This window comes from Aethalodelphis obliquidens, unplaced genomic scaffold (assembly GCF_003676395.1).
Source record: "Aethalodelphis obliquidens isolate GAN/ISIS:26980383/991018 unplaced genomic scaffold, ASM367639v1 scaffold55, whole genome shotgun sequence".
Taxonomy (NCBI): domain Eukaryota; kingdom Metazoa; phylum Chordata; class Mammalia; order Artiodactyla; family Delphinidae; genus Aethalodelphis; species Aethalodelphis obliquidens.
The window spans coordinates 6072371-6089512 of NW_020837999.1; the positions used below are offsets into that span (position 1 = coordinate 6072371).

The following is a 17142-nucleotide window of genomic DNA, read 5'->3' on the forward strand; positions in this document are numbered from 1 at the left end:
ACACACACACACACACACACACACACACACACACACACACACACACAGAGGAGAAGGGCATGGATTAAATTCATTTGCTAACAGCTTCATTCTTTACCTGAAGTACTGAAGTGGGCCACCAAAAAATAGGAAGTAAAGAAAACAGCAAAACCCATCCAAAGGGCTAGATCAAACTGGACAATCGGCCCCTGAATATTTTTGAGTATGTTAAAGAAAAACAAAAATCGTGGTCCACAGTAATTGCCGAGACTCATTGCATCATTAAAAAAAAAAAAAATCATGGAATACTTTTTATAAATCCCAGAAGGTGCTAAATGACACATCCCTTCATTAGTAACTTTACTGGAAGTTTTTCTGGTTGCTTGGATGTAGGTCTTTGAAATGCTTTGTGTGCTGTTTTATATTTAGCATTATTGATGTCTCCGAACTGAACTCATTATAAGTGAGCTAATCATGCCTGGCTGGGACGGACAGAGATGGAGACCATTGGTGAAGCAGCCTGCTCTTCCTCAGGGAAGCCGGAAGCTTTGACTCCTATAGGGTGGAGAGGTCCCTCCTGTCACCTCTGGGTCCTTGGCAATGGTGTGTCTTCCAGCTGCTCAGCCTCACAACCCATATGAATACTGTAGAGAGCTAACCTCAGGGCTGGCTCCCAAAGGGTTTCTTTTTATTCTCTCAGGGAAGAAGATTTGAGAGCTCTGCCAGGAACAGAAACGTGGGTGCCCCTTCTTCTAAGGCATGCATCGGGGAAATGCGTGACTGATGGAGGTGACTCCCAGCAGAGATCTCTGTAGGCTTCCAGCTTAGCAATCCTCATAAACTACTTCAGAGAAGTCAAACATCTTGGAGATACAACACGAAATCTGCAGATGCCTCAAAGCTCTTGGATCATAATTCCAAGTTCCTAAACTTGGAGAAAGCGTACCACTCTCGCTAGACGTCTCGGTCAAGGCAAATTCCTAAAAGCTGTTCAAGGGTGGAAATGCTGCCTCAATTCTACTCACATGTACTGCTTCAGCATCGTCCTTGATCTGAACAAATTTCATGTTACTTCTTGTTTACAGTATTAATCAACTCTGCATACCAATACACCTGCGTAAGGACAAGCCCGCCTACGCCTGTTACCTGAGCTGTCTCCTCCTCTTGTTTCCTCTTCTCTTCTTCAGTCTCTACCAGCCTCTGTTTGGTCAAGAGGAGCTCCTTGTTCAGCACGTCTGCCTTGTCTTCTGCCTGCAAATCAGAGTCCATCACAGTCATAAAGAAGGTGAAGAAAGCACGTGTATACTTTCTCCGACCTCCAGTTACTATTGTTCCAACATTACCGGAAGCCCTTCTATTCCCTCTGGCTCACCCAGGGGGTGGCTGCTTTCACTGAATGCCAGCCAGGTACCACGCACTCAGCACACATTATCTCCAATCCTCACAACAAAAATTATTTTCCAGGTAATGACAGTGAGGTTTGGAGAGATCAAATAAACCTGGCTGGGACACACATCTAAGATCAGAGCCACTATCTGAATTCAGATTGGAATGGCACTGAAGCCCATGCTCTCCCTAAACACCTCTTCCACGTTTTCAGCTGTCACTACAGCACTCACTCTGAGACTGCGTGGTAAGACTGGATGAAGGGTGGAGCCTCACTTGGAAGCTTCCACCTGGTGGTGCGCGGGGCAGATCCAGAGAGGATGAGCAGACAGGCTGATCCATGGACCACAGTTAGGTGAGAACATTCCAAGACCAGCCCAGGTTCATCTGGCCCACCAGGCTACTCACAATAGCAACGAGTGCAGTAAGGAGAAATTAAAACCAAAAACCCGTGATAGAGACAGCCCTGAGGAAAACTGAACTAAGGACTAAGAATCCAGGCAGAAAAGACCATATTTCTAGAATAGCCAAGAAAAGCCTGGAGAGAGTACACTGCTTATAATTTGGACATAGAACCAAAATTCACCGTGAAAGCACTGTGTGTGGGTATATTTAACTTAGTCAACGCGTGTCTGCTTTACACGTTAGGACACTTAGCTCGCCCTTTAGGTCTCGGCTTCAGGTTCACCCTGCAGTGCAGCGTGGTCTGAGCCCTGGCCCCCTCACCCCATCTGCAGCAGCTCCCCACCCAACCGAAGCTCGTATCTCCCTTGACAGCACACAGCACGAGCTACAGCGACAAACTGCGTGTGTGATAATGTGTGCCTCGCCCAGCTGTCTGCAGCTGTGGGAGGTGGGAAACCTCTCTCGTTTGCTCGTCACCACACCCCCAGCCCTGAGCCCAGGACTGGGACAGAGCAGGCGCTCCATAAGTGAGTGAATGGACGTGGCACTCTGAGGCCCTGGAGAAGCAGACTGGGTGGAGGTGGGCGGAATGAGTTCAGCAGAGAAAACCGCAGTCACAGAAGAGAGGCAGCTCTTTGAAGAAGCCATCCCGGGCTGACAGCAGCAAAACGCTGTCCAAGTCTTTGTGAAAACTGGCCAGGTGGCCTTCTGTCTGTGTTTCACCATATCTCCCACATGTCCAGATGGCCAGGCCAGCACAGTCTGCTGGGTCCTGGCAGAGAAACTACATTCCAGCTTCTCGGCTCTGTCTTCCAGTTCCTGATGTCCCACAGCCTAGGGCTTATAGCTGTTTTCAGATAATGTGGAACTGTCAGGTAGTTAAAGTGAAAAAGTCCCTTTTAAAGACTTTGAAATTTGTTCTGATACATTAGAGTTTAGGGGGAAAAATCTACACAGCAAAACGCATCCTAATAGTAGAGGTGGGTCTCAAAAAAATGCAACATACATGTTGCAAGTTTTAATAAATCGTAAGATATCAGATGTAGATTATGGAAACTCAAAACTGCAAATTCTAGAGCTGCAAGGCAGATGACAAGTTACCTACAAAGCAGGAGATCCTTCCCAAGGTCTCCAACAGAGGGTCTCCTGGCAGCGGATCATGAGCTTGCATTGGCAGGTGCTCCTCTAATGCCCTGAGAATTTGGTTCAACTATCCTTTGGTTGTTCCACTATGGCATTAGCCTTTGAAAATATTTTTAAATAAAAAATCCAATTTTTCTAGTGGAAAAAAAAAAGCTGTCCTGATGGCTTCAGCATTCTTAAAAATCTTACCAAATCTGTCTCCCTAGAATGGCAGTCCACTCAGATATTCTACCCCAGAATATCTGAGCAACAGCCCTGCTAATAAAGAAGACTGCACTTTAACCACCTTTTACCATACCCTCAGCAATCTCCATTTTGTGAAGAAAATAGTCCTTTTTATAATATATATCATGACACACTGAAACAAATGTTTTCTAAGTTTGGTTTCTTGAAGGGAGATTCACTCAAGCTCAAAAGTGAGCCTTTTGCCAACTTCTGAATAGTCAATGCTGTCCTGACATTCAGCAACAAGCTTCTAAAATTCTGTGGCATATCTAGATGTTGTACGATTTTGGAAATATCTATAAGAAAAGGGACAGGACTTCCCTGGCGGTCCAGTGGTTAAGACTCCTCACTTCCACCACAGAGGCAGCGGGTTCGATCCCTGGTTGGGGAACTAAAAGATCTTGCATGCCGTGCAGTGTGGCCAAAAAGAAAAAAGAAAAGGGAAAAATCTCACTTCCCTGAGGAAATTTTTGACGAGAGGGACTTTTCTTTTTTTTTTTTTTTAAGATTTATTTATTTTTGGCTGCGTCGGGTCTTAGTTGCGGCAGCAGGATCTTCGTTGAGGCATGCGGGGTTTTTTCATTGCGGCGCGCGGGCTTCTCTCTAGTTGTGGTGTGTGTGTTTTCTCTTCTCTAGTTGTGGCGCGCAGGCTCCACGGCACGTGGGCTCTGTAGTTTGTGGCACGTGGGCTCTAGTTGAGGCATGTGAGCTCAGTAGTTGTGATGTGTGGGCTTAGTTGCCCCGCGGCATGTGGGATCTTAGTTCCCTGACCAGGGATCGAACCCACATCCCCTGCATTGTAAGGCGGATTCTCTACCACTGGACCACCAGAGAAGTCCCAGGCCTATTAGTTTTATGTACACATTTTCTGTTGCACATTCTTCACTATGCCAAGGTCAGGTGACCTCCCTCTATTTCTGTTATCAGATCTGACATCTGCAGAAATTGCTGTGGGTCCCACAGGAAGCTGTATCCAGAGTTTCCCCTCCATGCTAAACAGTAAAGTAGGACTGATTCTGCTCATCAAAATAGAACCAGATCTGAATTCTCCTTTTAAAAGCTTCTCCTTTTAAAAATGGTCTTCTGGGTCTCTATATAGCCAACCTCTATACCTCACTTAAGTAGAAACCATCTTTAACGTTAAAGGAATCTCCAGGAACAGAATACTAACCAGATAGATACTCTAATTCTATCTTTGAGCCCAAATGATAAAACCTTCACCATAATTTGATAAGACTGAGTGGACCATTGTCATTACTGTCTTCTAATCACCTACCAACATCTTTTAATGCCTTATTGATATGAAAACTTCTAATTGCTCTCTAACTTCTATGACATATATATGAGAGAAACGAACACTGCAATGTGTGATTAAATCATGAACCAACTAATAACCTGCTCAGAAGGCTCAGCGCTCACGTTAGGGATGAGGCTCTTTCAGAAATAATTTCTCAAAGAACTAGCCAAGGCAGTTGTTCAATTTAAAACAGAACAAAAGAATGTGCCACTTGTGATATGCAGCTTCTGGTTTGACACGAACTCCCTCTGGTCAGAAGGGACCTGGGCCCAGGCTGCAGTGGGAAAGCACTGGTTGTGTCTCTTGTTTTTGTTCCTTGGGAACAGAAAGAACAGGAAGGGCCTGAACGCAGATAGCAACAGAAACTGAAACGGAGATGTATCTTTTTTCATTTCTGATCACTGAGAAGTCCTTATTTAAGGAGTCTCAGGGAGGCAAGTTGTCAAAAGAGAAGGCTCTGTCAGAGAGAAAAATGAAGAGCTGCTGGGGGCCAGGAAGCCTGAAGCCAGCGCTAAAATGACATGGGTATGAAATAACTTACCTAATTACCTAATTAGGTTTGTTTGCTTTACATACTGTCTCAAATACAATCTGCTTTCATATTTGTTTAATGTATGCCAATGTTTTGCTATTTTAATTAAAAGATTTGATTTTGAAAAACTGGGAATGGAAAAGTACTGGGCAAACTGGGTGAAGGCAGGAAAGCCTCACGCTAATATCCTTCCTCTCCTCAAAGACTGGAGGGGCAGGACACCTAAACTGCAGGGACAGCTTTTTGATGTGCAAATAAACCCTGCTCAGGCAGAAACTACAAAATTAGATGTTAGGAGGAGATAGCAATTTTTGAGTTAGCAATTCAATGAAATGGCAATTTTTATTCTTTCATCTAGAAAATAAGCTTCAAAAGGCAGAGGGGCCAGGTCTTAACTACTTTTTTAAAAAGAGAAAGGGAGGTATGAAGGGAGGAAATAAAAAGAAGGAATAAATGAAGGGATGTTTTCTTCAGGGATTGATCTAGTAGCTCCATGAGCTACCTAGGTACTCAATAATTTCAGGAGGACCCTAGCAATTGTTCCGGACTAATCTACAAAATGGGTTTTTTGGGTGGTGAAACAATTTTTTTTAATAAAATATTTTTTCTGATCATTAAAGAGTTATAAGGCACATTATTACTTAACCAAGGGTGGTTAAGTAATTTAAGGTCTCCTTATAAAAGATATATAATTGAAAAAAAGTATGAAGATGAATATAAAAATTAGATTTACTGTTATCACCCAGAGACATCTAGTAGTAACATTTTGATGTATTTCCTTGTAGGCTTTTTTTCCTGTCAATGTATATTCCAGCCTCCTTTCTTTTCCTACAGGATGGCCCTTTACCAGCATACATTCCTTGCAATTTAGATGCAAATATTATATATAGATAAATTTACTTTTTAAAAAAAAATTATTATATCATGACCTTCCCATTGTTTTTAAAAACGATTCCAGAAAGATATTTTACAGATATACCTTCATTCTCTCCTTCTATTGGACATATACATTATTTCAATTTTTTATTCTTGTAAGTAACGCTGCAGTAAACAACCTTGTACCTAAATTTTTGAGCAAATCTCTGCTTTTTTTAGGATAGTTTTCCAAGTCAGAGTATATACGTCAGTTTCCTCATTTATAAAATGGAAGATAAACTACTTGCTTAATGGAGCCATTAGGAAAATTAAACGAGATAATGCTTATACGTTGCTGAATAAAGTGCTCGGTGCATAGTAGGAACTCAGTAAGTATTTAATTTCATTATTGTTCAACCTTTTAAATATACCAAATGTACATTTTAATGTACCAAATACATTTACCACATAACTTTCAGCTCTAACTTATTTCACTGCATACCTACTGAGTCTACCTGCTTAAAACTTTTGTTCCTTCTAGTTTTATTGGATATAATTGACATACAGTACTGTGTGCGTTTAAGGTGCACAACAAAATGATCTGAATTACATACATCACGGAACGATTACAACACATTTACTGCAAAACTTTTTCATTTAGCTAGCCATCTGGAGAAAACTATTAATGGATAAAATATTCAAAATGGCAGAATCCAGTGTCAGTCAAGGCCATTTGGAAAGCTAATATGGAACCAAAAATTTCATTAGAGTACTGAGTCACACCGTGGTCTTATTGCTACAAAAGTACAACAGCCAAGGTCAGGCTGGGTGTGGCCCTGTTGGATGGGGACCCCTCTACCTTCCCTGGTTCTGGCTCTCTTAGTCACGCATTTTTCATACCATCTCTAACAACCTGCAGAGAGGTTGGCTGAATGGGGTTTGCAGTTAAAAGGGCCATCCCCCTGCCTTCCACCATGGGGCTGCTGCTTCTACCTTCTACATCCTGTGTCCCAAGCAGCACAGTTTTTGTTTTATTTTCAAACTCCATTAAGTGTTGACGCCTTCAGCTTCCTCCTCTCCCCCTTCAGCACAATTTTCCTTAACAGTGGTTTTATCTCCCATCTTACTGTGGCTAAAACTTCTGAGCTGCAAAATTAGCTGTTTATCTGGGAAAAGGAGTTGTGGCAGGGACCATTTATAAACATTAAAAACATTCCTGCAATTCTAAACATCCAATCATATCTATATTATTAACGGATTTGTATTTTAAATATTGTCAATGCATAGCCAGAGCACAGGTAATGCCTCTTTTTTACAGATTCAACCAGCTAAGTCTCAACTTTTCTGACCCTGCACCATTGGGAATATGGGCTCTTTAAAAGTCAGAAAATAGAGTGATGGCTTTAAATCTGTGCAAGATTCCTTCTATATTGCCAATTATTTCCAAAAACACAACCAATGGAAAAACAGTAAGTCCTAAAGCTGTGAGTACTGTTGGAAAAGACAAGGAGGTTAAAGAATTCAAGGGCTTCCTAGCAACAGCTAATGTTAATTGAACATATACTCTTGTAGTGCTTTACCTCATTTAATTCTCACATCATCCCTATGAGGTCAACACGTTTTTAAACCTATGGGCAGGTTAAGAATGGCCCTGGGTCACATGATTAGTGAGTGGCGATGCCAGGATGCACACCCAGGCAGTCTTGGCTCTCAACCACTAGGATGCCGGTCAATCCAACAATGCACATCTCAGTGTACATACTTCATATAAAATCCTCACATTTACTGTAGATGAGAAATCTTTTTGGAACAAAAAAGTACAGTGCCTACAGATATTAGAGTGGCACTGTATACTCTTGGTGACTGACGTTCTCAGGCAATGATGCTGGCAGTCCTTGGTTTAGGAAAAGTAGAGATTAAGAGAAGAGACACCAGAGAAGCATAGAGCTATTTTTTTTTTAAGTATGCTGCACATGCTGTTTGGAAATGACCGAAACCTATCTCAAAAGCTTGCGTTTTCCACCGTCTCCGGTGAGCACAGCAGTCCCCTCCCACTTACCACCCACCCATTCACCCATCAGGCAGCTCACTCAGGGTCAAGTACAGAGCAAGCCCTGGTGGGACTGCCCTGAGAGCAACTTGGTCCTTGCCCCGGAGGAGGCTGTCATAGTCTTATTTCCGCCTAGTGAAGGACAGGTTTACCTGATCCAAGTCATTCCGCAGAGCAATTTTGCTGGTTACTAGTTCATGGGCAAGGTCATCATTCTCTTGTTCCAGCCTCATGCTGGCCTCTTGTAATCTCCGGTTCTCCCTCTGCAGAAAAAGAGCAACAACCAGAGGTGGGCATTAGGGCATTAGTGCCTGGACATACTACCAGAAACAAATGGAACTGGTGAGGAAAAACAAGCAGCAACAACAACAACAAAGTGAACTTTTCAAGGTGTAAAAAGGAGAAGGCGCGAGTGGCACAGGAAGGCAGGATTGCTGTCTGGGAAACAACAGTGAGTTAAGCGAGCAGAGCGGATGCGGAACTCTACCCAGTGAAACTTACAATTGTCCCTTAAGCCCTCCAGACAGGACTTCATCATAAAAACCGTGCCATGAAAAGCAAAATTTCCAAACACACCCCCAATCTTGTGAGGTTTTCATATAGACCTAGAATACAGACACAGGCAAGTCTTTGTTTGAAACATGCACGATAATCCCACCCTTGACCTCAAAGGAAACTGCAAGACACAGTAAGGATGAAATGGGGGAAACCAATAGACATTTCTCTAAATGGTTTTTCCCATATCAGAGTTTAAATTAATTGAGTATATTTAAGATACACGGTTTGGATTTGTTTTGCTATCAACTGACATTTTCATTCTTTGGATATGAATGTATTTACTTTTCTGAACGCCAATTTTTGTGTTAGTAAGAGCAACTGTCCTTATGATAATGTCTCTGAATGTTTGTTTTGCTTTTTTAAAAAACTTCAGATTAAAAGGTTCTGGGTAAAATAAATTGCTGAGTTGTTTTTTTCCCCTTGAACTCCTAGAAAAAAATTTGAAACGGTTATATGATGAAAAAAGCAAGCCACTAATTCTTATGAAGCAAGATCTCCCCTTCACCAGTCATTATGAACTGTGTACATTCACTCTGTTTTCTGAATAGCAATTTAGCGTCCTCCCTTCCAAAGTATCAAAAGTGCTGTCTCTGCTATTGTTAGCAGTTACGGAAGATTCAAAAGAGAGCTGACAGGAAAAACATCAATGTGATAAGACCTTCCTGTTTTTCAGATTTACACTCCTAACGGTGTTTTCTGCAAGGATGGCAAAAACTCAGACAAAGCAGTGGTGTACAACCAGAAGACAAATCTATGCCCTGGAAGATAGTTATCAGAGCATACTGGAGGCAAGGCGGGGAGGGGGGCAGGGAGTGAATTTTATCTTCTGTAGAACCACCTGGAGTTTGTTATATGGAAAGAAGAGCCCTGATTTCTTTTTCTTTTCTTTTTGTTTTTTAAAAAGGGCTAAGAAGCAGATGGTAAGGGCAAAGCCTGAGACTTTCAAGGAGGTAGAGGATCCAAAAACAGGGCCAGCAAAGAAGCCAAAGAACAAACGTGCACTTTGACTACAGCCAGCCAACAGGGTCAATTGCTGCCTTCTCCTTTGTTAAAGGTAGACTGGAACAGTTGGGAACAGTCAAAACATTTTTGAAAAAGAGATCTACTAAAAAAGAAAAAAAAACAATCTTAAATACTTCTAAATAAATTAATGATAGAATTCCATACAGTGTTAAAATATAAGTAAAAAATATCTCTCTAATGACAGGAGAAATGCTTATGCTACTTTATAGGGGAAAAAAAGAAATAACTGGAAAATCTCATTTTCATAACAACATAAATAACATTAACTCTGGGTAGTGGATTATTTTAACTGTTGTCTTTGTGCTTTTAAAATGTTTCCAAGTTGTCTACAATGAATATATAATACACATGTTTAAAAAGTTGTTTAGGAAATAAAAAGCAATTCAGAATTTCAATTCCATTGGAAAGGATAAAATGTCAAAATGAGAATTTTTTTTAAGTCTTCTCCTATTAGAAGCTCATATTCTATGTGAAACCCTAATGGATCGTCCTCTGTGACCAAGATACAATGTAACCCCTCACAAAAAAGGACGCCTTGTCAGGAACCCTTTCCCAAGATATTCCTGAAAAGACAGTGTACATATTTGTAGGGGCAAATTATACTCATCAAATTCTGTCTGTCTCCTCAATCCACAGAAGTTCTACCCTCCCATAGAAGCATAATAAAAGTGGGAACTAAAATATAAAAATAGCCAGGGTGTCTACAGCTGAATCTTTCAATCTTTGCTGAAGTCATCCAGATTCTAGCAGGGGCTAGAGATTAGTCTTTCGTCCTGATATATCAAACTATTACCCCTTTTTACAGAAACAACTTACATGCTTGTTGGAAACAGATTAAAAAAATATGGTTCAAAAACTTTTCCAACAAATTTCCTCCTTGCCAGGAACAAGCAGCAATACCAAGCACAGTTTCATCATACCATATTTCACAAGGCAGACTGCTTTAGACAGGGAAGAGATTTTTCTCATTTCTTGATAAATCCCCTCAAAAGAGACCGTGATAAGACTATTCGAATACCTATTCTTAAGTGCCCTATTTCTACTGAAGTCGTACTTAGGTCTCCAAGATACAAACAGCTCCCTCAACTACTTATTTACACTGCGTTAATTTGGCACAAGCGAAAAATGTTGCAGCTACATTTTTCAGGTTACAGTGATATATGCTTAGAATCAAGTTAAAATAACCTCCAGGTAAAGTCATCCAACGCTATGGAAAAGCACTTTGTTCAAAGTACTTAAAAACTGCACCAGGAGCTACTTCACTACTGATTAGAGATACATGTCTGATGGGTTATGTTATATTATATATGAAAGAGGTGTGAGCTTGGCTGAAACCTGACTGGTCACTTCCCATTACCATGACTGTCACAACTCAAACCTTTCCTCGCAGACACATAGCTAAGGGGGTGGGGTGGATAGGGGAAGACTGGGGAGAAATTAGGTGTGTCTGAGGGTCCCTAAAAAGCAAAATAGCCTACGGGGCAAGCCTAGTGGCTTTTGCTCTAGCAAGAAGCTTCAGTTCAGTGTGGGCAAAGCAAGCAGCACAGTGGAAAGTGTGCAACTCCTGCTCTGCACTCAGACACGTGGGAAAGCAAGCTCTGGGGCCAAAAATGCAGTATCGTCCTCCAAAGTATGAACCTGGGGGCGGGGCAAGGTGGAGATTTTCTATGAAGAAGAACCCGCCCACACTTACCAAGGGTTAAAGAGAGACAACATGACTTGGCTGTCTTTTCCAGCCTTTCCCAGGGAGCCAAAACTGTTTTTAGAACTGACTGAAGAAAAAGTCTGCCTTTATACTAGAATAAAGAAGACAGTTTAGCTTTGGGAAAGGTTGGAATCTTGCTTGGTTCGTTCTAAAATGTTGGCAAGGGCGGCCCACCCGAGAAAGACGTGAAGTGGCCCCATAACCTCAGCCGGTGCAGAGATACTCACATGCCGTAGGTCTGCACAAGCGGATGTGCTGAACGCTCAGAGCCCATAAACAACACAGGCAAATCGCTTCCCTTGCCTTTTGGAAAAGGCTACAGGAGACAATGCTTACATAACCCTTAAAATTCACAGCACACTGTCTGAAACCTCCTCCATGTCACACAATTAACAACATTCGAACAAACAGCAGACAACAACTTTCCTCATTAGTTCCCTCCCCTCTTGCATAGGAGATGTGCAGCTGGGAAAGTTGGGTTAGTAACTTTGGGGAGGAGGATACTGCATTTTTCAGAGAGACAGACGCTGATATTACAGACATACACAGACAAAAAACTTACCTCCTGAAAAGCCATAGACCAACTACCGTTTTCAATCATAGGTACAAAGACAATTGAAAAAAAAAAAGAATATCCAATGAAATTGCACACCTACTAATACAATTAGGAAATGGCAATAACAAAAACAGACGCTTGTTAATGCTATTTTGCTCTTCTGTTTTTCCTTAGAGTGTCATTTACTCTAAGTTCTCTCCAGGACAGCTAACATTTGATGCAAGAAAGTATACTTGAGGCAGCCAATGGGCAAAGTCTCAACTCAGGAAGACTGATACACTAAACTCCGCCCTCTCCACGCTGTTATTTGCAGTTTGCATGACTGATGAAAACGCTGTCTGTGGAACTATTTGCAACTACGGTGTGAGTTGTTTACACTGTTATTAGAGCTGGGTGGAAGGAACTTCCTTACATGACAAAGTCAGAAACATTGCAAAATATTTCATCTTCAGGCAACAGAATGAAATTGCTGGGCAGGGGAATGCAAAAGAAAAATGGATCTCAGCTCTCCTCTGTGTCTGGGGGTTGGAGTTTGGGTGAAGCAGTATAAGGAATGGTGAATGTGATTTTTTCCAAGATGAGAAACCAGAGAAATGTGAACTGGCAATCAGAAGAAAATAAACTCAGCCTTAAAGGAAAAAATGATGGGGCAGGAGGCAGCTTTATAACTCTAGCTCAGTATTTTGGGTGTGCTGTCTGCTGCTATAATGAATTCTTGGCACAGACTTTTAAAGACATTTAAGGGTCAGGAGAAAATGTTTTCCTAAAAGACCCAGTGCAATTTTATTAGCAACAACACACTCAACTCTCACATCTTTTCTTCTGGATGCCTCTTTCAAAAGAGTTGACAGTCATCATCTTCAAATTTCATCAAACAGTTTTTTGACATTCAAAGACAAATGCCTATAGATGAAATGTTTAAATGTCTACATTATCTGTAGATGAAATTTGAGAAAGAAAATCTGGATGTCTCAAATCATTTTATGCTCCTACTTTACCCAGCATATCCAGTTTTATCTTTCTGGTGGAAATTTAAACAATTTTAAATGCCAAGCTAAAGAGAAAATCTTGTCAGTACGAACTAACTGGCAGTTGGCAAACGAGACCGCATTTCTCATAGCACTTAAGAACAATCTTAGATTACTCTTTAGCATAGGGGTCAGCAAACTTTTAATGTAAATGCCCAGACAGTAAATATTTTAGGCTTTGCAGGCCATATGGTCTTTGTTGCAGCTACTCAACTCCGTCATTGTTGTGCAAAAGCAGTTATAGATAATAAGCATGTGGCTGTGTTCCAATAAAACTTTATTTACAAAAACAGGCAGTGGGCCAGATTTGGCCCACCGGCCGTATGGTTTGCAAATCCCTACACTACTCTAGCATACAAATCAAATTTTTAAAAAGCAAATGGGTTAGATGACGTAGAAACATAGGAATGTGATGTAATTTTCTCCGTCAGACTCCTTTAACAAGAAACAAGACGTACTAAAAATTGAAGAAAATTTTTGGAGAATTCTGAAGATCATTGATAAATATACCAAGAGATTCTTAATATGCATAACATTTATGCCTCTCCTGTTAAGTATAACTCAATCAGCAGACAAGCATCATCAGAAACCACCTGCTCCTTCTTAGCTAAGTGGCTCGAGAAGCATCAAGAGAACTTAGGCTTGCCTTCTCCACAATCCTATAACAGTGAGTTCATCGAGTTACCCACGTGCAAAAAGAAAGAGTGGCAGCCTTTTGAAGTTTATCATTAAGTTGTCAGAGGCAGAAAGAAATCATCCTCTTGACTATCACTGTTCATTAAAAGCACATGATTTCATAACATAACTATTTCCAAAAGCCAGCAATATCTCTGTGATGTGAAAAATAATAAGTTTATTTCCATTGGAAGAAAAATACTTTTCAAAGATGGATTCACTTATATTGACTTCTCTGAGTAAGGAAGGGTCCAATACAGTAAAAAAAAAAAAAAAGGTGGGGGTCTTTTTTTCCACGTATGTTTAGCATAAACTTCTTCACTTATCAAGTTAAAAACAAAATGTGACAATTGTTCTGAATTATTTCCTTAGATATGTAAGGATAGCAAATACTACAAGTTAAGCTTTATTTAGAAAATCTTGTTTGTGCTATTTATAATTAAATAGCTTAATTTTAAATCACATGCGGGGATGACTGCTCTACAAAAATTAGTATGGGCAAGAAAAACCTTCTGTGAACTTACAGGAATCATTTTCCTTCTATTTGAATTACATTTTGATAAAAAAATGTACTATGTCTAACCTCAAGAAAGAAGTTAAACACTCTAGATTTAATTATACTGAACATAGATAAGATTCTTCAATTAGAAACTATGTATTTATAATACTGTCTCCCAAACCCAAGAGAGTTTAAGCATTCCTGATTCTTTCTAGGATTTGCCCATCTAGAACAGGTAATAACATAACCTTCATTACACGTTGGGAGATTCACTGAATTTAATTAATTAGCTGTGCTTTTTGATGGTTTAACCCACATTTGTACAAGTAGTTCTTTAATTAAACAAGAAAAGCATGTCATCTTCTAAAGACAGATGAAGACTGTAGTTCTCTAAAATTGTCATCAATAGATTACATCATTAGAAAACTAACTTCCCCCAAATGAAAACAACTCGTCACCTTAAAATAGCAAATGATATTTTAATTTCTGAAGTTGATAGCTGCTTTTTAGGGGCTTGGCTACTAATTTTTAAAATGACTAAAACAGCTGCACATATCCATGAATGTTTGTTTTCTGGGGATTTGTATGAAGATAAAAGTATACATGATGTACTTCTACAGACAAATCTTCATCCTGCATTTCACTTCACTTGAAATCTATAAATAAATTTACAAACCAAAATATCAGAGCAGATAAATACCACTACACAAATCGGGCCAGGTCAAACTTAAGAAGGACAATAAAAGAGGCTTAGAATAAATACTGTATATTCTTCTTCCCATAAAGTTTCCTTTCTGTGTCTTGGAATCTAGTCAGGAAGATAAACAGAAAGAGTACACCAAAGGCTATAAGCAGTCATTATAGAGCTCACTGGTTTCAAATACAAACTGATGCCAACACCAGGTAGCACTGGCAGTGTATATATATATATGCATTATCTATTTATATGTTTATGTCTGTGTGCATGTATATATGTATGCGTATATACTACATATATATATATACACACGTATGTATATATACATAAAAATGAATGCATCACCCACTTATGTTGGCCTTTGCCTTATAAATATAAGTACACATAAGATCTATACTCATTGATTAGCTCCAGTTCTGACAGGAGGTCTCCCTCCCACAAGTACGGCTTGTGCACAGGTACCTCCGGTGTGATTGAGGTTTACGAAAAAAAAGATGGCAGGCAGATGCCAATTCTCTTCAGACACCTTGCTTGGATTTTTTTTTTTCTTTTGAGATATAATTCACATACCATAAAATTCGTCTTTTTAAAATATACAATTCAGTGGTTTTACTACCTTCTCAAAGTTGTACAACTGTCACCACTATCAAATTCCAGAACATTTTCATTGTGCTTAGGGTTCTAAAATTTAAATTTATACCAACACCACTTCATCAAGTGTTAGATACAGGTGAGCACAGTGACATAACCTCAGAAGTAGATGTTTGCATATCATAAAAACAGACACAAAACACATGTTTAGATAGCTACAGCAAGAACGTGACTACTGAGAGCTATCCTCCCTATCCTCCCCTACCATGCCCAAGAGAAAGAGTATCAAGCTGAAAAAATCTCTTGGAATATCTTAAGGTAAGACATTTCTGGACTTCTTTTTTTTTTTTTTTTTTTTTAACTGACACAATCTTCCTAACTCCCTTGCCGGATGGCAAGCTAGAGGATAAACAAGGCATTTTAAACACTATGGATCCTAACGGTTGAGGAGGGGTTGTCAGTGAACTGGTATAAGTTCTGACTCAATGCCTTCAGAGATCTTCCCAAGTTATTCTTGAGAATTTTCGGGTTCCCAGTCCAAGAACTATGAATTATAAAGTGCTTATTCCCAGGGCACAGATCTTATTCTTGACAGGATTAAATTTATAAGTTGCTAAAATGTATTTCCTAAGACACCTTCCTACTTTAATGAATACAACTGTAATTAGCTTCTTAAACTAGATAGTGAGTATCTGAAAGAACAAATCTGTTGATGGTTGGACACTATGTTGTCAAGTGTCACCTTGAAAATGTAATTATAATGTGAGGACTATAACTTTACCAAGTTTAACTCCAGTACAAATTTCTAGACATTATTAAAAGTGGGACTTCCCTGGTGGCGCAGTGGTTGAGAGTCTGCCTGCAGATGCAGGGGACGCAGGTTCGTGCCCTGGTCCGGGAAGATCCCACGTACCGCGGAGCGGCTGGGCCCGTGAGCCATGGCCACTGAGCCTGAGTCCGGAGCCTGTGCTCCGCAACGGGAGAGGCCACAACAGTGAGAGGCCCGTGTACCGCAAAAAAAAAAAAAAAAAAAAAAGTGTATAGAAATATTAGTTGGATGATGTATTGACAAGCTATTACAATAATACAAAAGAAATAGCTATAGAGGGTATCTGATATGCATAAATAGAGCATTCAAGCTTAAAAGTAGTACCTGTTTGCAAAACAAAGACCAAAAAAAAGTTTAATTCTACTTTGACCCTTCAGTAAAAACTGTACACATCAATAGTATATTGTGTGATAATTACATTTTAAGAAATAATATGCATTGTACTATTTATTTATACATAGCTGCTTTGACACAAAAAGGATATAAGAAATAAGTTCAGTTCCAGGCTGATTTTAAATACACCACTTTAGTCTTTCATTTCCCTCTCTTCTATTTTGAAGTATCCTTCCTAGGTTTTACTCATAACAATGGCAGCAATAAGAAAATTAGAATGATGCAAGCAGTAGGAGAGCTTCACTTTGGATCCTTAATAATATTTTATAATTACTACTTCAAGCCTTTCTAAAGCAGCATGCTACATAAGCTGCATTAAAACTGGTTTTATTGAGGGGTGGAAATTAACTTCCAACTTTATCTATGAGCACCTTATATGGTAATAGTTATCTGCCACAGCAATATGTGGGATTTTATTATCAGCTGGTTTTATAAACAAGGGCAGTAACACACTGATGTTAGATTATTAGGTAGCAATACTTGAGAGAAATAGGAGAAAGATAATGAAGGGACTGGTGGAGCAGACACAAATAAGGTGATATTATTCTAGTAATAATTGGGTAATTAGAGGCAGTGGACCTAATAAGGCTAATCACAACCATTTGTTGAACACCAACTATGTGCTGGGTACTTAACATATAACATCCCTCATCCTCACAACAATCTTTCAAGGAAATGTGTATACTATATGTTTTACAGATGAGGAAGAGGCTCAA

General features: G+C 39.9%; 1 protein-coding gene across 10 annotated transcripts in view; it reads right to left on the bottom strand.

Annotated features, from left to right (window-relative positions):
* Window positions 1–17142, bottom strand: part of RABGAP1L (RAB GTPase activating protein 1 like) — a 682268-nt gene that overhangs the window by 13333 nt on the left and 651793 nt on the right. For 9 of the 10 annotated variants that reach the window (XM_027086258.1, XM_027086259.1, XM_027086257.1 and 6 more), the window contains 2 exons: window positions 8025–8135; window positions 1126–1230 (listed from right to left, as the gene is read on the bottom strand). In XM_027086258.1, coding sequence (XP_026942059.1) covers window positions 1126–1230; window positions 8025–8135 — 216 coding nt within the window. Of the gene's footprint in view, window positions 1–1125; window positions 1231–8024; window positions 8136–11720; window positions 12014–17142 lie in introns of those variants that run through there. The other variant, XM_027086270.1, reaches the window with a different exon arrangement.